The sequence below is a fragment of the Ascaphus truei genome, chromosome 4 (assembly GCF_040206685.1).
Source record: "Ascaphus truei isolate aAscTru1 chromosome 4, aAscTru1.hap1, whole genome shotgun sequence".
NCBI lineage: Eukaryota > Metazoa > Chordata > Amphibia > Anura > Ascaphidae > Ascaphus > Ascaphus truei.
This window is the reverse complement of record NC_134486.1, coordinates 423,840,328-423,863,077: the sequence shown is the minus strand read 5'-3', so window position 1 is coordinate 423,863,077 and position 22,750 is coordinate 423,840,328. Positions and strand designations below refer to the sequence as shown.

The 22,750-nt window shown below is 44.4% G+C and overlaps 1 protein-coding gene across 1 annotated transcript in view; it reads left to right on the top strand.

Annotated features, from left to right (window-relative positions):
• The window catches only part of PTCRA (pre T cell antigen receptor alpha), a 35,491-nt gene extending 15,162 nt beyond the window's left edge, over positions 1-20,329 (top strand). Inside the window, exons 2-3 of the mRNA XM_075594885.1 lie at positions 19,556-19,606; positions 20,002-20,329. Coding sequence (XP_075451000.1) covers positions 19,556-19,606; positions 20,002-20,243 — 293 coding nt within the window. The 3' untranslated portion in view covers positions 20,244-20,329. The remainder of the gene's footprint in view (positions 1-19,555; positions 19,607-20,001) is intronic.
• Positions 20,330-22,750: the final 2,421 nt, after the last annotated feature.

Below are 22,750 nucleotides of genomic sequence, written 5' to 3'. Positions count from 1 at the left end.
CTCACCTCCCAAGCCGAGAAATCGTTAAGCTGGTCAAAGAGAAGATTTTTCGAGAAAGCAAACAAACCAGATACCTTGCTGGCTAACATGATTAACTCTAAAACAAATAACTATAACATACAAAACCTGCGCCGGGAATTGGGAGGGGTTACGGCCAATCCCAAAAATATAGTTGGGGAATTCTAATCCTTCTATGAAATACTATACGATGGCGAAAAAGTATCCCGTTCTACCGGAACGACCAGGGCCCTACAGGATTTCCTGAGGGGCTCGAATCTGCCGGGCCTAAGCGAGTCGGATAGAGAGGTAATAGGTAGTGATTTCACAAGTGAGGAACTATCAGAGGTTATTAAAAACCTCAAACCCTCTAAAGCCCCGGGTCCCGACGGATATTCAAATCTTTATTATAAGAAATTTAGGAAACAATTGACCCCATACCTTCTCCGTATGTTTAACCAAGTGCTCGGAGGCACCCCCTTCCCCCAACATATGCTCCAAGCGTCCATCTCGGTAATACACAAAAAAGGGAAAGACCACCAGGACTGTAAGAGTTACAGACCAATATCCCTGATTAATTCGGACATAAAAATATATGCTAAACTATTGGCCAACAGATTAAGTCTCATCCTACCCAGACTGGTGCACCCAGATCAAGTCTGGTTTATTCAGGGTCGACAAGCATCGGATAACACCCGACGAATTATTGATCTGATAGAAATCGCTAATTCTAAATCAATACCAATTATGGCGCTCAGTCTGCATCCAGAAAAAGCGTTTGATAGGATAGACTGGCCTTACCTGGAGGCCACACTTGGAGCATTTGGCATGGGAGATAAATTGATAAAAGCTATATTTGCTCTTTACTCTGCCCCGTCGGCTAGGGTTACCCACCTTCCAAATCAAGAGCGGAACGAGACAAGGATGCCCGCTCTCCCCCCTCCTCTTTGCACTGTGTATGGAGCCATTGGCGGCCCAGATACGAGATAGCAAAGACATCACGGGTATTGACATCGGAAACCAGACGCATAAAGTGGCACTGTATGCGGATGATGTTTTCCTGACAATATCCAGACCCCTTACCTCTCTACCAAACTTGTTCGATTTCCTGGAACGATTCAACCGGGTCTCCGGGTTCAAAATCAATCAGGCTAAATCGGAGGCCCTAAACATAAATCTCCCCAAACATTTGGAGAAACTGATTGCCATAAATTTTAACTTTAAATGGCAATAGCACTAAATTAAATATTTAGGCATCAACGTCACCAAGACATATAACACACTGTACCAAGCAAACTATCCCAGCCTGTTGAGAACCCTGAGAGGGGACATTAAGAGATGGGCCACCCATAAAATTTCGTGGATTGGTAAAATCCACTGTGTTAAAATGAATTTGCTACCGCGCCTTCTATATCTCTACCAAACCCTTCCGGTGCCATTAGGATTGAAGGATACCCTCTCGCTCCAATCCGAGAGAGATAAGTTTATCTGGGGAGGGAAGAAGGCGAGGGTTGGCAAACAAATTATGCGCAAACAAACCGGGGCAGGATGGCTCGCGGTACCTTGTTTGTTGTCTTATTATAAAGCGGCACAATTATGTCAAATTGTGCAATGGCACTCTAATATAGATTCCAAAAGATGGGTCGCTCTAGAAAAAGAGCTTTGCTCCCCTGTAGAGCTGGAACACTTGATTTGGCTTCCCAAAAAGGTGCGATTAGGCGCCAAACTGCCGCTATCCTCAATGACCAACTCGCTTTCTGTTTGGGAGGCCACCAGACTCAAATATACACTGTCCCACAAGTCATCGGGCATGACCCCACTGTGGGACAACCCACTTTTTGCCCCGGGCCAGTCCAGTGCAGAATTCACTATCTGGAAACAAAAAAATATAAATAGATTGGTAGACCTGGAAGGTAGACTGGCTGAACAAGATTACAGGCAAACACGTACCAATGGAGCCATGGCAGTTCCTTTTGAACAGGCCAGCTGAAGGGTGAGAATAAATTAATAGCTCACTTTGCTACGGCAGTTCGAGGGGAGATCGCAGCACGCTGGAAACAAAACGAAATCCCATCAATTACTAAGATTCGGAATCGGATTTAGTCAGTTTGCCAGATGGAGAAGTTGACAAGTTTGGTCAACAACACTGGTACAAATGTTCTAAAAGTCTGGCTCCCATGGTTAGCCCAGACAGACATACCGGGGTAGAAAGGGCCACAATCTGGCACTAATAGAGGCAAGTGCGTTCTCCCTTGAAAGACAGCCGGAGAGACCATACCGGCCCAAACACTCCCTCCGGGAACACCTAGATAGCGGCAGACAGGGAAGGGTATGTAGATCAGGGCCGAAGTGAGGGGAGCAATCTGCCTCCTTAGATGCAGAGAGCCAGCTGGAACATAACAGAGGCGGATCCACAGTAGGAGAAACCCACTCACCCCCACCCCCCACATCCCCCCCCCCTCCTACCCTAGGAGCTGTATGTATGTCTGTCTGTCTTACCGGTCTGTCTGTCAATGTAGGTCCTTGCACACGACTGAGTTACACATTTTACCTGATGATACTGTATTACAAAAGTATACTCTGTATGTAAACGATATACGTGCCTACACACACACACACACACACACACACACACACACACACACACATATATAGTGTGACAAAAGTACCCTTTTGCTATGTACCTTTCGTCCAGGGATCACCACTTTCAAACAGCCTTCCAGGTAGGGGAGACAGTCCTCAGACACAAAGGTGAAAAATAAAGCTTTAGCCTGTTTATTTTGCCATTAAGATGTTACAGCAAACAATATAAATAAATCAAAACAAACAAAAATCCTTGCTCCACTGAGCATTAACTATCCATTTGGTAAGTCCTATCTACCAGGTGGACGGCTTACCCGTTTACCAACATAATACAGGCTTTATTTCCCAAGCACAAAAACACAGCTCCCTTAGCACAAGCTTCTTTGAAATAGATTGCTCCGTATTGCTCTGCACACAGGCAGGTTTTAACAGCTGCCCCTCTTCATTAGCAGTTGCAGCTGTGTGAGACCAGGGAGAGCTAAAAGTCCCGGTCTGGATTGTACCTGGCAAACCTCCAAAACGTGGAGTGGAGCACTGGCCCACCCTACTCTCCAAGTGCTCCGCCCCAGGGACCCAAAACACACCCAATAGGAAGTGCAACCATCCAAAATTATACACTGCATCTCCCTGGGGCTTAATTATAGCAGAAACTCTGCAATAATTGAGGGGCAACATATACACCCTCCATTACCATCCCCTTATACCTGTCACACATCCTCCCCCCCCAACTCAGTGGGGTGAGCGACCGTGCACACCAGTGAATGCATTCTTTACAAGCCATCTGCATTTCTTTGTTTACTGCCTGCCCTGTGTTCCACTGAGAACTTATAGGGTTGCAGAATAAGAAACCAGCGTGTCACCCGGCTATTTTTCTCCCTATTCTGACTCATCCAGGTTAGTGGTACGTGGTCTGTCACCAGCCTGAATTTTCTGCCTAACAGGTAGTACTTACGGGTGTCTACTGCCCACTTTTTTAGCAAGACACTCTTTTTCAACTAGGGAATAGTTTCTTTCCTGTGGGCTAAGTTTTCTGCTTAGGCACAAGATAGGGTGTTCTTCATTCTGGTTCTCTCGTGAGAGGACCGCACCAAGCCCTACGTCAGACGCATCGGTTTGCAAAATAAATTCCCTAGCAAAATCGGGGGTTACTAACACTGGTTGGGCACATATGGCTTCTTTCAACGACCTGAATGCTTGTTCTACTTCTGGGGACCATTTTACCATTACTGGAGCTCTTGCCTTTGTCAGATCAGTTAAAGGACATGCAAGGGTAGCAAAGTTATAGATAAACCTCCGGTAATATCCAACTAGGCCAAGGAAAGTACTCACTTGTTTCTTGGTGACTGGCCGGGGCCAATTCCTTATGGCTTCCACTTTAGTCATTTGAGGTTTCACTAACCCTCTACCAATAGAATATCCTAAATATTTGGCTTCCTTTAGGCCAATCGTACACTTACTTGGGTTAGCCGTTAACCCAGCAGAGTGAATTGAATTTAGCACTGCTTGTACTTTTGGAAGGTGGGATTCACAATCTTCCGTATGTATTACCACATCATCTAGATATGCAGCTGCATATACAGTAGCGACATACTTTATTGAAGTAAATGCCGGCGGCATGCCGGGATCTACCCCAGCTGCCGCCAGTCACAAACGCGCGCCGCCGCGTTTCCCCCACGCACCCCCCCTCCACATCGCGCGCAATTACCCCCCCAAAGACACCCCGAACCTGGCTTCTACTCTGCCCCTCTGCTTCCCCGCACCCCCGCTTACCTAGATTTGAACTGCAGGGGTGTCGGGGAAGCCTGGGGAAGACGGGGAAGCCGGGCGCGCATGTGACTGTGACGTCACAGTGCGCCGCCACGCGCCGCGGCTACCCGCTTCCCAGCCTCATTCAGCCAGCGGCATTTGCTCGAATAAGAGCTGCCGCTGCTGTAGTGTATGTGGCCTTAATATTCTGTCCATCATTCTTTGAAAGGTGGCAGGAGCCCCATGTAAACCAAACGACAACACATTGGATTGGAAAAGACGATCAGGAGTAGGAAAGGCAGTCTTTTCCTTTGCTTGCTCTATGAGTGGAACCTGCCAATAACCCGTTGTTAGATCTAGTGTGGTGAGGTAACGGGCTTTCCCAAGCCTCTCCACTAGCTCATCAGCCCTTGGCATGGGGTAGGAATCAAATTTTGAGATGACATTCAGCTTGTGATAATCGTTACAAGACCTTATAGTACCATCAGGCTTTGGCACAATCACTATAGGGCTGCTCCAGTCACTGTTTGACTCCTCAATCACCCCAAGGTCTAGCTGTAAGGAATCGGGGAACACGCCCCCTGCGGCGTGCTCCCTCCTTACCTGCCGCATCTCAGCTCCCGCTCTCCTTATAGAGCATGCACGCACCCGTGGTTCTCTACTCATACCACGGAGCCCGGCCATCCCCGGTTCATCACGCATTCTCTCACGCGTGGCGCGTACACGTGACGGAGTGCGCCGCCCTCCAGCTGCGAGTCAACTTCACGCCCCCTTGTGGCATATTCTCTACCCATGCCTAGTTTCCCTGATGTCTCCCTGTATGGCATGCGCTGTCCTCTAGCTGCGAGTAAATATTCCCTGTTGATTCTCTGTGTGGCGGGCGCTGCCTCTAGCTGCGAGTCTTCCTTCCTATGCGTCGCTGCCCCTAAGTCTCTTGGATCGCTCGGAGTTCGATCCTTAAGAGGGGGGTACTGTAACGATGCGCGGAACACGCCCCCTGCTGAGTGTCCCTTCCTTACCTGTTTACTTCTGATCGCCGCCCTCTAGCTGCGAGTCAAGATCCTGTGTCTTTAAGGATTCTGAAGCAAGCAATGCCATCTTGCTTTCTGGCAAACCCTGCCCTCTTCCTCCTGACAGGAAGTAAGCCTCTCTTTGACTTTCTCTTTGCATTTAGTCTTTTGCTATCAGCCCTGGTGCCTGCTAGTACTATCGTCGCATGCTGTTCCTGCCTGGACCTCCTTGGGACCTTTACTTATCTCCTGTGGATTCCGGAAGACTGGGAAAGTCACTCATATACTACTGAGGTTAGTTTACCGTCGGGTAGTGTAGGTACCTGCTTAGTAGGGTTCACCTTGATGTGGTAGCAGGCTTATAATTCCTTGGCCAATGGATTAGACTAAGAACCTTTATGTTATGTTTAGTTTCGCTGCACCTTGCTGTTTCTGTCACTATGCCTTTAAGAAGTCTGGACGTTCTCCAAGAAGCAATCCTTCTCTGGATGTTACCTTGTGCTCTGGACTCCATGCCCATGTTCCATGTTTCCTGAGACTGGCTGCTAGCGTCACGCAGTGGTCTGTTCCTGTCTCCTGTGCTGAAGCGGAGTACTCTCCTTGTTGACTTCAGCTCCCTGTTTCCTGAGGCCGGTTGCTAGTGTCACGCAGCGGTCTGTTCCTGTTTCCTGTGCTGAAGCGGAGTACTCTCCTTGTTGACTTCAGCTCCCTGTTTCCTGGTTTCCGTTTCCAGACTCCTGTGCTGAAGCATTGGCTTCCCAGCAACCCCCGCGTTGGTGCCTGAGAGTGCGCGCACTCCCGCTCTGCTGTCAGAGCATGCGCGCACATGCAGCTGGATCAGTCGTGTCTGTGAGTAGGCACCGCACCTCCGGACGCGTCGCGCATTCTCATGCGCGCGGCAGGGTCACGTGACTATGTGCGCCGATCCCAAGCTGCGCGGCAACTTACTCCCTTCGTATCCCCTTCGGCCTCCCCACCTCACTAGTGGGTCCTTCCCTTTCTCCCTGCGCTTGTGAGGAGAGCACAAGCGTGACACTAGCATTTTCTTAACCTCTGCTCTAATTGCCTCTCTACGAGCTGCAGGTATTATATAAGGCTTAAGACTGACCCTTTTTCCTGGCTCGGTTATAATGCCATGTTTAATAACCCTAGTCCTTCCTGGAACTGCGGAGAACACCCTTTTGTTTAATTTGACAAATTATTTTACCTCCCCTGCCTGGTGTAAAGACAGGGCCTTTGATATGTTCACTTCTGGATCTGGGTTTTCCTTAACAGGGAAGGCAGCTGTTTCCACAGTAACTAGAACCTCCCTTTCTTTCCAGGGCTTAAGTTCACGTGGTATATTTGTTCAGGCTTTCGTCTACCTGGCTGTCTCGCTTTACAATTTACCGCTCCCATTTTTTTCAATAACCTCATACGGCCCATGCCATTTTGCCAGAAATGTATTCTCTACCGTGGGAATTAAAAACTAGTACTCTGTCTCCAGGTTGAAGGACACGGATCCTAGCATTCTTATTATAGCTATTTCTCTGATCATGTTGGGTCTTCTCCATATGTTCCCGCACTATGGGCAAAATGGCTGCCATGCGTTCCTGCATCTGGGTTATGTGCTCAATTACACTGCGATGGGGTGTAGTCTCCTGTTCCCATGTTTCCTTGGCTATGTCAAGTAACCCCCTAGGGTGCCTGCCATATAGCAATTCAAATGGTGAGAACCCAGTAGATGCTTGGGGCACTTCTCTAATAGCAAACATTAAATAAGGTAACAGAAAGTCCCAGTTCTTTCCATCCTTATCAATCACTTTCCGCAGCATTGCCTTTAGGGTTTTAATGAACCGCTCCACCAAACCATCAGTTTATGGGTGATACACAGAGGCTTTTAGCTGTTTTATGTGGAGAAGTTTGCTTAACTCCTTGGTTACCCGAGACATGAATGGAGCACCCTGATCTGATAGGATCCCCGTGGGAATCCCCACCCGACTACACATCATCATTAACTCTTTAGCAATAGATTTTGCTGAGGTCGTGCGTAGAGGGATTGCCTCAGGATATCGGGTCGCATAGTCTAATATCACCAGTATGTACTGATGCCCCCTGGCTGACTTCACTAAAGGGCCAACAAAATCCATAGCAATGCGTTCAAATGGGACTCCAATTATTGGTAGGGGTACCAACGGATTACGGTATGCTGGCAAAGGGGTAGTGAGCTGACATTCGGGACACGATGAACAATAATCTATTATTGCTGCCATCACCCCTGGGCAATAAAATCTCCTGAGAATACGCTCTTTCGTCTTCTCAACCCCTAGGTGGCCACCTAGAGCATGGCTATGTGCGAGGCTTAGCACAGTGCGCTGATACGCTTTTGGCACTCACCACTGTTTTATTATAACAGACTTCTTTTCCTCAAGGTGATACAATAGATCGTTATCCACCTCAAAGTAAGGATAAGACAAGGGCCTGTCTGGATTAGTAGGGGTTCCATTCCATACCAAAATAGTATTTCGGGCTACTGACCAAATGGGATCAGACCACTGGGCACTCTTGAAGTTACCTGGGCTGAGCTCAAAATCATTAAGGTCAATGTCTGGTTCCGGACTATTAGATGGTCCGGCATCATTTTGTTCTGGGTTGTCGCCCACTAGTGTTTTCATAGGGCATGACTGTTTATCTCCAGACCCATTTGTGCTATCTAGTTCGCCTCCCAAAATATCAGCAAATGGGAAACCATCATTACATGCATCTGATGAACGAGTGGCACGTTTTTCAGGAGCTTGCCATAAATTTAAAAAAATGGGGAAAATCTCTGCCAATAATCTTGTCATGGGCTAATTTTGGTACCAGACCAACGTTACAATTTATAGAGCCACACTGTGTCTCAACCTGTATTTCAGCAGTGGGATAGTTATGTGCATCCGCATGTACACAGGAAATATCAATCTACATGAATATCACTTACCAAATCATGGTCTATGAGGGTAACCATACTCCCTGAATCTAGTAATGCCTGAACCCTTTTTCCCTTCTACATGCATGGAACACCAAGGGTGACTATTCAAACAGCCATTTTTGTTTGCAGAACACACAGACTGAGCATACAGTGCGTAATCATCCCCATTATTATTACCCACATTCCATTCCATTGGTTCAACCATTTTGGGACAGTCCTTTGCCATATGTCCAAACTCTCAACATTTAAAACATTTCAAAGCATAGTCCCTTGTAGGCTCTTCCCGCTTAACAAAGTTCTTTTCTCTTGTGGTTATGTCCCTGGGGTTATAAAACCCAACCTGCTCATCAAAAGTCCCCATTTTCCCTGGAACAGTCTTACCAGTTTTACTGGGGCTCTGGATCTTCTGGTTCTGAGGCTGCCCCTGGATAGGGGGTTGATGCCATTCTCTTGCTGCAATGTACCGTTCTACCAATGTGACTAGCTGGTCAGCTGTTTGAGGATCACTCTGACTGACCCAGCGACGAAGGACAACAGGTAAGCCTCTCAGAAATCGGTCCATCACTAGTTGCTCCACAATGTGGCTGGATGTGTTGCTTTCTGGTTGTAACCACTATCTGTCAAGATGTATTAAGTCAAACATCTCTGATCTTGTGGCTTTATCCAGGTTGTAGGTCCAGGAGGGAAACCTCTGGGCACGGACAGCCATGGTCAACCCTAAGCGTGCCAGGATCTCCTTTTTCAGCTTGCTGTAATCACTCGCTTGAGCCAGTTTCAGATCATAGTATGCTTTCTGGGCCTCCCCACTCAGAAACAGTGCTAGCAGACTTGCCCACTCAGCCACAGGCCATCTTTCTCTTTCAGCCGTCCTCTCAAACACCATCAGGTAGGCCTCTACATCATCTGCAGCCGCCATCTTTTGCAGGCAGTTACTCACTCTAACCACCTAAGGATATGCTTCTGCGGCATCCCCGGTAAGCCTCTCAGATAGGACCTGGATCTCCTGATGTATGGCATGGGCGGCATTTTGCTGCTCCTCTCTGAATAATCGATGAGCTTCAGCCTGGGCAAATGCAGCTTGCTTAATCAAAACATCTGTTTTCCTTTTGGGCCAGCACCAGTTGCTGCAATGCTTTCCTGCTGTGTGGCATTAGCCTCGGCAGCCCTTCTGTTAGTTTCTTGCTGTACAGATGTGGATTGGATCAGGGCTTTGATAATTTCATCCATTCTCCAGCAGTCTCTCCTTTTTTTGCACCTTAGGCCTGGGACATACAGTAGTACAGCAGGCCGTGCTGAGTCGCGCTGAGCCGCGCTGAGCCGTGCTGAGCCGCGCTGAGCCATGCTGAGCCGTGCTGAGCCGCTGAGCCGCGCTGAGCCGCGCTGAGCAGATGCACTTACCCCCTGCATCTGTCATCAGCGCGGCTTTAGCAGCCGCTTCCGCATGCGTGCGGAGGCTCAGGTATTTTGAGGAAACAGGCATGTTTGAATTTAAGCGTTGAGGGGAGTGGAGGAGCGGTCACGTGACCAAAAACAGCCAATGGGAGCGAGGGACTAGCCCTGCCTCCCAGTACGCCTCCGCTCCGCCTCCACCCACCCACAAAGCGCGCTCACTTCCTCGCCTGCCAGGATGCAAAAAAGCTCCTGCTTGAGCAGGCGATGCAGAGCAGGAGCGCGGATCAGCGCGGCCCGAGGCCTTATAGGTTTGTCAGTGTGATGCCCGCATTAAACTCCACCATATGTGACAAAAGTACCCTTTTGCTATGTACCTTTCGTCCAGGGATCACCACTTTCACACAGCCTTCCAGGTAGGGGAGACAGTCCTCAGACACAAAGGTGAAAAATAAAGCTTTAGCCTGTTTATTTTGCCATTAAGATGTTACAGCAAACAATATAAATAAATCAAAACAAACAAAAATCCTTGCTCCACTGAGCATTAACTATCCATTTGGTAAGTCCTATCTATCAGGTGGACGGCTTACCCGTTTCCCAACATAATACAGGCTTTATTTCCCAAGCACAAAAACACAGCTCCCTTAGCACAAGCTTCTTTGAAATAGATTGCTCCGTATTGCTCTGCACACAGGCAGGTTTTAACAGCTGCCCCTCTTCATTAGCAGTTGCAGCTGTGTGAGACCAGGGAGAGCTAAAAGTCCCGGTCTGGATTGTACCTGGCAAACCTCCAAAACGTGGAGTGGAGCGCTGGCCCACCCTACTCTCCAAGTGCTCCGCCCCAGGGACCCAAAACACACCCAATATTTATTTATAACATGTGTTACCAGGAAGTAATACACAGAGAGTTAACTCTCGTTTTCAGGCATGTCCTGGGCACAGAGTTATGATGACAAATAATACATGGTTACAAATACAGTTACATAAGTGAACAGAGTTATACATTATATACAAGACATTGCGTGCACAGTAATAGGAAGTGCAACAATCCAAAATTATACACTGCATCTCCCTGGGGCTTAATTATAGCAGAAACCCTGCAATAATTGAGGGGCAACATACTGTATCCCCTTATATCTATCACAACACATACACACATACACACATACACACATACACACAACAGTCCCATAAGAAAGTCTTATCTGTTTCTTGTAGCTGTAGGGAAACGCCTCTTTGCTCTCCTGGGTCCACACCCTTGTGTGCTATGGCTATGTCAGGATTCAGGTTTAGATATCCTCTTGTCCCCTTTGTCTTGCTGTCAGCTTGCCGTCCTTCTGCAGCTCAAGACATATGATGTTCCCCAGGTCAGCCCAGTTGTGTACTAGGGAACTCTGGCCTGTCCTTCCTGGGTCAGCCCCAATTGTGAGCTCAGGAGTCCTCTTCCTGTTTCTGGGAACAGGCTTTTTCTATAGTTCTAATCAGCCAGGTGGCGTCTGGCTGATTGCTGGTGTGCAATTAACCAGCACACTGCTCGATTAGAGGCACGTTTCTTTAACAGTGATAAGTCCCCGTTACACATACACTGACACGATATCACCCCATGTAATTAAACTATTATAGCACAGAGCTCTATCATAGACTGCCATTATATTACCCCATGTAATAAGTATGTTCTGTATGTATATCTTTATTTATATAGTGCCATCCATGTATATAGCGCTTCACAGCAGTAATACACATGATATAACACATAATGGGAACAAGTGATTTAAGACATAAAAGGAACACTAGGAAAATGAGTCCCTGCCAAGAAGAGCTTACAATCTAAGTGATAAGTCGGGAGAACTTACAGAGACAGGAGGGTGTTCTGGTAAGTGCGAATGCAAGGGGCCAAGGTCAGTGCATGAGATGTGTACTCAGCCAGCGGAGCTACTCATATGCTTCGTTACAGAGGTGTGATTTAAGAAAGCTGTCGAGAGGGTGCCAGTCGGAAATTGAAGGGAAGGACATTCCAGAGGTGCGGAGCAGTCAGAGAGAAAGGTTTAAGGCAGGAGAGGGCTTTAGATACAAAAGGGATAGACAGAAGACATCCTTGAGCAGAACGCAAGAGTCGGGCAGGTGTATAGCAACAAATTAGGTCTGTGATATAAAGAGAGCAGTCTTAAAAGAGAGGAGGAGAATTTTGTAAGTAATACAGGATTAAATAGGAAGAGGGATTTCAGCAGGAGAGCTGCCGAGACAGATTTAGGAGAGAAAAGTGATTCTAGCAGCAGCATTTAGGATAGATTGTAGGGTAAACAGGTGAGAAGCAGGAAGGCCGGATAGTGCAGCCAACAGTAATGTAGAAGGGGGTGGTTGGGCCAGGTTTGGGAGGAAGTACTGTAGAGGAACTCCGTCTTTGACATGTTACGTTTAAGTTGGCAGAGGGCCAACCAGGATGATATAACAGAGACATTCAGAGACGTCTGTACAGCAGATGTAAGATAAGAAGTTGAGAAGTAGTGTCATCAACATAGAGGTGATATCTGAAACCTAGCAATGTGATAAGGTCACTGAGAATGTGTGTAATAAGAGAAGAGGTCCCAGGACAGGGCCATGGGGTAACCCCACTGACAGAGGGGGAGGAAGTGCTAGAAAACGAGATACTGAAAGTTATAGCACAGAGCTGTATTATACACTGACACTATATCATCCCATGTAACATGTATGTTAAAGCACAGAGCTGTATTATACACTGACACTATATCATCCCATGTAACATGTATGTTATAGCACAGAGCGTAATTATACACTGACACTATATCATCCCATGTAACATGTATGTTATAGCACAGAGCGTAATTATACACTGTCATTATAGCATCCCATGTAACATGTATGTTATAGCACAGAGCTGTATTATACACTGACACTATATCATCCCATGTAACATGCCTGTTATAGCACAGAGCTGTATTATACACTGTCATTATATCATCCCATGTAACATGTATGTTATAGCTCAGAGCGTAATTATACACCACCACTATATCATCCCATGTAAAATGCATGTTAAAGCACAGAGCTGTGCCATACACTGTCATTATATCATCCCATGTAACATGCCTGTTATAGGAGAGCTGTATTATACACTGTCATATCATCCCATGTAACATGTCTGTTATAGCACAGAGCGTAATTATACACAGACATTATATCATCCCATGTAACATGTCTGTTATAGCACAGAGCTGTATTATACACTGTCATTATATCATCCCATGTAACATGCCTGTTATAGCTCAGAGCTGTATTATACACTGTCATTATAGCATCCCATGTAACATGTCTGTTATAGCACAGAGCTGTAGTATACACTGACACTATATCATCCCATGTAACATGCCTGTTATAGCACAGAGCTGTATTATATACTGACATTATATCATCCCATGTAACATGCCTGTTATAGCACAGAGCTGTATTATACACTGACATTATATCATCCCATGTAACATGCCTGTTATAGCACAGAGCTGTGTCATACACTGTCATTATATCATCCCATGGAACATGTCTGTTATAGCACAGAGCTGTATTATACACTGACATTATAGCATCCCATGTAACATGTATGTTATAGCTCAGAGCGTAATTATACACTGTCATTATATCATCCCATGTAACATGCCTGTTATAGCACAGAGCGCAATTATACACTGTCATTATATCATCCCATGTAACATGTATGTTATAGCATAGGGCTGTATTAAACTCTGTCATTATAGCATCCCATGTAACATGTATGTTATAGCACAGAGCTGTATTATACACTGACACTATATCATCCCATGTAAAATGTATGTTATAGCACAGAGCGTAATTATACACCGACATTATATCATCGCATGTAACATGTATGTTATAGCACAGATCTGTGTCATACACTGTCATATCATCCCATGTAACATGTATGTTATAGCACAGAGCTGTGTCATACACTGTCATTATATCATCCCATGTAACATGTCTGTTATAGCAAAGCTGTGCCATACACTGTCATATCATCCCATGTAACATGTCTATTATAGCACAGAGCTGTGTCATACACTGTCATTATATCATCCCATGTAACATGCCTGTTATAGCACAGAGCTGTATTATACACTGTCATTATATCATCCCATGTAACATGCCTGTTATAGCACAGAGCTGTGTCATACACTGTCATTATATCATCCCATGTAACATGCCTGTTATAGCACAGAGCTGTATTATACACCGACATTATATCATCCCATGTAACATGCCTGTTATGGCACAGACCTGTATTATACACTGTCATTATATCATCCCATGTAACATGCCTCTTATAGCACAGAGCTGTATTATACACCGACATTATATCATCCCATGTAACATGCCTGTTATAGCAGGGCTGTATTATACACTGTCATATCATCCCATGTAACATGCCTGTTATAGCACAGAGCTGTGTTATACACTGTCATTATAGCATCCCATGTAACATGCCTGTTATAGCACAGAGCTGTATTATACACTGTCATTATATCATCCCATGTAACATGCCTGTTATAGCACAGAGCTGTATTATACACTGACATTATATCATCCCATGTAACATGCCTGTTATAGCACAGAGCTGTGTTATACACTGTCATTATATCATCCCATGTAACATGTCTGTTATAGCACAGAGCTGTATTATACACTGTCATAATATCATCCCATGTAACATGCCTGTTATAGCAGGGCTGTATTATACACTGTCATATCATCCCATGTAACATGTCTGTTATAGCACAGAGCTGTATTATACACTGTCATTATATCATCCTATGTAACATGCCTGTTATAGCACAGAGCTGTATTATACACTGACATTATATCATCCCATGTAACATGTCTGTTATAGCACAGAGCTGTGTCATACATTGACATTATATCATCCCATGGAACATGTCTGTTATAGCACAGAACTGTATTATACACTGACATTATATCATCCCATGTAACATGTCTGTTATAGCACAGAGCTGTATTATACACTGACATTATATCATCCCATGTAACATGCCTGTTATAGCACAGAGCTGTGCCATACACTGACATTAAATCATCCCATGTAACATGTCTGATATAGCACAGAGCCGTGCCATACACTGACATTATATCATCCCATGTAACATGTCTGTTATAGCACAGAGCTGTATTATACACTGACATTATATCATCCCATGTAACATGCCTGTTATAGCACAGAGCTGTGTTATACACTGTCATATCATCCCATGTAACATGTATGTTATAGCACAGAGCTGTGTCATACACTGTCATATCATCCCATGTAACATGTCTGTTATAGCACAGAGCTGTGTCATACACTGTCATTATATCATCTCATGTAACATGCCTGTTATAGCACAGAGCTGTGTCATACACTGTCATTATATCATCCTATGTAACATGCCTGTTATAGCACAGAGCTGTATTATACACTGTCATTATATCATCCTATGTAACATGCCTGTTATAGCACAGACCTGTATTATACACTGTCATTATATCATCCCATGTAACATGCCTGTTATAGCACAGAGCTGTATTATACACCGACATTATATCATCCCATGTAACATGCCTGTTATAGCACAGAGCTGTATTATACACTGTCATTATATCATCCCATGTAACATGCCTGTTATAGCACAGAGCTGTGTTATACACTGACATTATATCATCCCATGTAACATGTATGTTATAGCACAGAGCTGTATTATACACTGTCATATCATCCCATGTAACATGCCTGTTATAGCACAGAGCTGTATTATACACTGTCATTATATCATCCCATGTAACATGCCTGTTATAGCACAGAGCTGTATTATACACTGACATTATATCATCCCATGTAACATGCCTGTTATAGCACAGAGCTGTGTCATACACTGTCATTATATCATCCCATGGAACATGTCTGTTATAGCACAGAGCTGTATTATACACTGTCATTATAGCATCCCATGTAACATGCCTGTTATAGCACAGACCTGTATTATACACTGTCATTATAGCATCCCATGTAACATGCCTGTTATAGCACAGAGCTGTATTATACACTGTCATTATATCATCCCATGTAACATGCCTGTTATAGCACAGAGCTGTATTATACACTGTCATTATATCATCCCATGTAACATGCCTGTTATAGCACAGAGCTGTATTATACACTGTCATTATATCATCCTATGTAACATGCCTGTTATAGCACAGAGCTGTATTATACACTGACATTATATCATCCCATGTAACATGTCTGTTATAGCACAGAGCTGTGTCATACACTGTCATTATATCATCCCATGGAACATGTCTGTTATAGCACAGAGCTGTATTATACACTGTCATTATATCATCCCATGTAACATGTATGTTATAGCACAGAGCTGTATTATACACTGTCATATCATCCCATGTAACATGCCTGTTATAGCACAGAGCTGTATTATACACTGTCATTATATCATCCCATGGAACATGTCTGTTATAGCACAGAGCTGTATTATACACTGACATTATATCATCCCATGTAACATGCCTGTTATAGCACAGAGCTGTGTCATACACTGTCATTATATCATCCCATGGAACATGTCTGTTATAGCACAGAGCTGTATTATACACTGTCATTATATCATCCCATGTAACATGCCTGTTATAGCACAGAGCTGTATTATACACTGTCATTATATCATCCCATGTAACATGCCTGTTATAGCACAGAGCTGTGTTATACACTGTCATTATATCATCCCATGTAACATGCCTGTTATAGCACAGAGCTGTATTATACACTGACATTATATCATCCCATGTAACATGCCTGTTATAGCACAGAGCTGTGTTATACACTGTCATTATATCATCCCATGTAACATGTATGTTATAGCACAGAGCTGTATTATACACTGACATTATATCATCCCATGTAACATGTCTGTTATAGCACAGAGCTGTATTATACACTGTCATAATATCATCCCATGTAACATGCCTGTTATAGCAGGGCTGTATTATACACTGTCATATCATCCCATGTAACATGTCTGTTATAGCACAGAGCTGTATTATACACTGTGATTATATCATCCCATGGAAAATGTCTGTTATAGCACAGAGCTGTATTATACACTGACATTATATCATCCCATGTAACATGCCTGTTATAGCACAGAGCTGTGTTTTACACTGTCATTATAGCATCCCATGTAACATGCCTGTTATAGCACAGAGCTGTATTATACACTGTCATTATATCATCCCATGTAACATGCCTGTTATAGCACAGACCTGTATTATACACTGACATTATATCATCCCATGTAACATGCCTGTTATAGCACAGAGCTGTATTATACACTGACATTATATCATCCCATGTAACATGTCTGTTATAGCACAGAGCTGTGTCATACACTGTCATTATATCATCCCATGTAACATGCCTGTTATAGCACAGACCTGTATTATACACTGTCATATTATCCCATGTAACATGTATGTTATAGCACAGAGCTGTATTATACACTGACATTATATCATCCCATGTAACATGCCTGTTATAGCACAGAGCTGTATTATACACTGTCATTATATCATCCCATGTAACATGCCTGTTATAGCACAGAGCTGTATTATACACTGTCATTATATCATCCCATGTAACATGCCTGTTATAGCACAGAGCTGTGCCATACACTGATATTATATCACCCCATGTAACATGCCTGTTATAGCACAGAGCTGTGTTATACACTGACATTATATCATCTCATGTAACATGCCTGTTATAGCACAGAGCTGTATTATACACTGACACTATATCATCCCATGTAACATGCCTGTTATAGCACAGAGCTGTATTATACACCAACATTATATCATCCCATGTAACATGCCTGTTATAGCACAGAGCTGTATTATACACTGACATTATATCATCCCATGCAACATGCCTGTTATAGCACAGAGCTGTGTTATACACTGATATTATATCATCCCATGTAACATGTCTGTTATAGCACAGAGCTGTGTCATACACTGTCATTATATCATCCCATGTAACATGCCTGTTATAGCACAGAGCTATATTATACACTGTCATTATATCATCCCATGTAACATGCCTGTTATAGCACAGAGCTGTATTATACACTGTCATTATATCATCCCATGTAACATGCCTGTTATAGCACAGAGCTGTATTATACACTGACATTATATCATCCCATGTAACATGCCTGTTATAGCACACAGCTGTATTATACACTGTCATTATATCATCCCATGTAACATGCCTGTTATAGCACAGAGCTGTATTATACATTGACACTATATCATCCCATGTAACATGTCTGTTATAGCAGAGCTGTATTATACACTGTCATTATATCATCCAATGTAACATGCCTGTTATAGCACAGAGCTGTATTATACACTGTCATTATATCATCCCATGTAACATGTCTGTTATAGCACAGAGCTGTATTATACACTGTCATTATATCATCCCATGTAACATGCCTGTTATAGCACAGAGCTGTATTATACACTGACACTATATCATCCCATGTAACATGCCTGTTATAGCACAGAGCGTAATTATACACTGTCATTATATCATCCCATGTAACATGCCTGTTATAGCACAGACCTGTATTATACACTGTCATTATAGCATCCCATGTAACATGCCTGTTATAGCACAGACCTGTATTATACACTGTCATTATAGCATCCCATGTAACATGCCTGTTATAGCACAGAGCTGTATTATACACTGACATTATATCATCCCATGTAACATGCCTGTTATAGCACAGACCTGTATTATACACTGTCATTATAGCATCCCATGTAACATGCCTGTTATAGCACAGAGCTGTATTATACGCTGACACTATATCATCCCATGTAACATGCCTGTTATAGCACAGAGCTGTATTATACACTGACATTATATCATCCCATGTAACATGTCTGTTATAGCACAGAGCTGTGTCATACACTGTCATTATATCATCCCATGTAACATGCCTGTTATAGCACAGACCTGTATTATACACTGACATTATATCATCCCATGTAACATGTCTGTTATAGCACAGAGCTGTATTATACACTGTCATATCATCCCATGTAACATGCCTGTTATAGCACAGACCTGTATTATACACTGTCATATCATCCCATATAACATGCCTGTTATAGCACAGAGCTGTATTATATGCTGTCATTATATCATCCCATGTAACATGCCTGTTAAAGCACAGAGCTGTATTATACACTGCCATTATATCATCCCATGTAACATGCCTGTTATAGCACAGAGCTGTATTATACACTGTCATATCATCCCATGTAACATGCCTGTTATAGCACAGAGCTGTGCCATACACTGTCATTATATCATCCCATGGAACATGCCTGTTATAGCACAGAGCTGTATTATACACTGACATTATATCATCCCATGTAACATGTCTGTTATAGCACAGAGCTGTGTCATACACTGTCATATCATCCCATGTAACATGCCTGTTATAGCACAGAGCTGTGTCATACACTGACATTATATCATCCCATGTAACATGCCTGTAATAGCAGGGCTGTATTATACACTGTCATATCATCCCATGTAACATGCCTGTTATAGCACAGAGCTGTGTCATACACTGACATTATATCATCCCATGTAACATGTCTGTAATAGCACAGAGCTGTATTATACACTGACATTATATCCCTCTGTGCTTTTCTTGGCTTTCATGAATGATCAGATTAACTCTTTTTTCTCCTGTATGATGTGCAGGGGAGGCTCTGAAAGCTGTTTGTTATGAAGACGAGATGCCTCTGGAGCCAGGTATTCCATTGAACCTAATTTTATCCCCTCACCGCACACAGGGGCGACAATGTGCCATCCCACTGTGGGTGCTCAAATACCACCATCTAGAGGGAGTCCCACATGCCATGTCAGAGGCCCCTAAACACAGCTAAAACTTCAGGTTAGAGGTCACTATACACAGCTATATCCCCGGTCAGACGTCACTATACACAGCTATATCCTCAGGTCAGAGGTCACTATGCAGAGGTAGATCCCTAAGTCAGAGTTCACTAAAAGAGTAGTATATCCAAGGCCACTACAATATAAAATGGTCACTCTATACCTGGAAGATGAGGTGACTGCTGGGTCATATGGTAGATATCACATAGAGGATCTGTCTGTTCTAGAGGTTCTTCTGCGTTCTCTGCCCTCAGCTCTTCGTATGAGACGGGATTCCCTGCTACTTCAGACCTTCAGGTTGATGATATTGAAGCTTGTAACATTTGATCTTCTGGTGACCTGCCTTGCCCTTTTGGAAACATGGAGCAATGTGACCGACGAGCAGATGGAGGCAAAACCCAGGAGACGCGTTCGCCCCCAAACATTGGGGACCTCAGACCACAAAGAGCAGCAGCTCATCATACTGACAGAGAAGGGGTTAATCCTTACTTTATAGGTCACTGGCAGGAAATTAGTTAAACTGTAAGATTTTTTTTTACATGTAGTCTCCTGTACAGTATATTTATCTCTGTTTTAATAAAATCAGACACAAACTCGCCAGACTCTTACTGATAACAAGGACAAATGTGACCCAGACACAGACTCCTAATAACATGGGGGAATGTGACCCAGAGACAGACTCCTAATAACATTGGGGAATGTGACCCAGAGACAGACTCCTAATAACATGGGGGAATGTGACCCAGAGACAGACTCCTAATAACATGGGGGAATGTGACCCAGAGACAGACTCCTAATAACATGGGGGAATGAGACCCAGAGACAGACTCCTAATAACATGGGGGAATGTGACCCAGAGACAGACACCTAATAACATGGGGGAATGTGACCCAGAGACAGACACCTAATAACATGGGGGAATGTGATCCAGAGACAGACACCTAATAACATGGGGGAATGAGACCCAGAGACAGACTCCTAATAACATGGGGGAATGTGACCCAGACACAGACACCTAATAACATGGGGGAATGTGACCCAGACACAGACTCCTAATAACATGGGGGAATGTGACCCAGACACAGACACCTAATAACATGGGGGAATGTGACCCAGAGACAGACCCCTAATAACATGGGGGAATGTGACCCAGAGACAGACACCTAATAACATGGGGGAATGTGACCCAGACACAGACTCCTAATAACATGGGGGAATGTGACCCAGAGACAGACTCCTAATAACATGGGGGAATGTGACCCAGAGACAGACTCCTAATAACATGGGGGAATGTGACCCAGAGACAGACTCCTAATAACATGGGGGAATGTGACCCAGAGACAGACTCCTAATAACATGGGGGAATGAGACCCAGAGACAGACTCCTAATAACATGGGGGAATGTGACCCAGAGACAGACACCTAATAACATGGGGGAATGTGACCCAGAGACAGACACCTAATAACATGGGGGAATGTGATCCAGAGACAGACACCTAATAACATGGGGGAATGTGACCCAGACACAGACTCCTAATAACATGGGGGAATGTGACCCAGACACAGACACCTAATAACATGGGGGAATGTGATCCAGAGACAGACACCTAATAACATGGGGGAATGTGACCCAGACACAGACACCTAATAACATGGGGGGAATGAGACCCAGAGACAGACTCCTAATAACATGGGGGAATGTGACCCAGACACAGACACCTAATAACATGGGGGAATGTGACCCAGACACAGACTCCTAATAACATGGGGGAATGTGACCCAGACACAGACACCTAATAACATGGGGGAATGTGACCCAGAGACAGACCCCTAATAACATGGGGGAATGTGACCCAGACACAGACCCCTAATAACATGGGGGAATGTGTCCCAGAGACAGACCCCTAATAACATGGGGGAATGTGACCCAGAGACAGACCCCTAATAACATGGGGGAATGTGACCCAGAGACAGACACATAATAACATGGCGAATGTGACCCAGAGACAGACACCTAATAACATGGGGGAATGTGACACAGAGACAGACTCCTAATAACATGGGGGAATGAGACCCAGACACAGACTCCTAATAACATGGGGGAATGTGACCCAGACTCCTAATAACATGGGGGAATGTGACCCAGACACAGACTCCTAATAACATGGGGGAATGTGACCCAGACACAGACTCCTAATAACATGGGGGAATGTGACCCAGAGACAGACTCCTAATAACATGGGGGAATGTGACCCAGACACAGACACCTAATAACATGGGGGAATGTGACCCAGAGACAGACTCCTAATAACATGGGGGAATGTGACCCAGAGACAGACACCTAATAACATGGGGGAATGTGACCCAGACACAGACTCCTAATAACATGGGGGAATGTGACCCAGACACAGATCCCTAATAACATGGGGGAATGTGACCCAGAGACAGACCCCTAATAACATGGGGGAATGTGACCCAGACACAGACACCTACAGTAATAACATGGGGGAATGTGACCCAGACACAGACACCTAATAACATGGGGGAATGTGACCCAGACACAGACCCCTAATAACATGGGGGAATGTGACACAGAGACAGACACCTAATAACATGGGGGAATGTGACCCAGACACAGACACCTAATAACATGGGGGAATGTGACCCAGATACAGACACCTAATAACATGGGGGAATGTGACCCAGAGACAGACACCTAATAACATGGGGGAATGTGACACAGATACAGACTCCTAATAACATGGGGGAATGTGACCCAGATACAGACACCTAATAACATGGGGGAATGTGACCCAGAGACAGACTCCTAATAACATGGGGGAATGTGACCCAGAGACAGACTCCTAATAACATGGGGGAATGTGAACCAGAGACAGACTCCTAATAACATGGGGGAATGTGACCCAGAGACAGACTCCTAATAACATGGGGGTATGTGACCCAGAGACAGACACCTAATAACATGGGGGAATGTGACCCAGA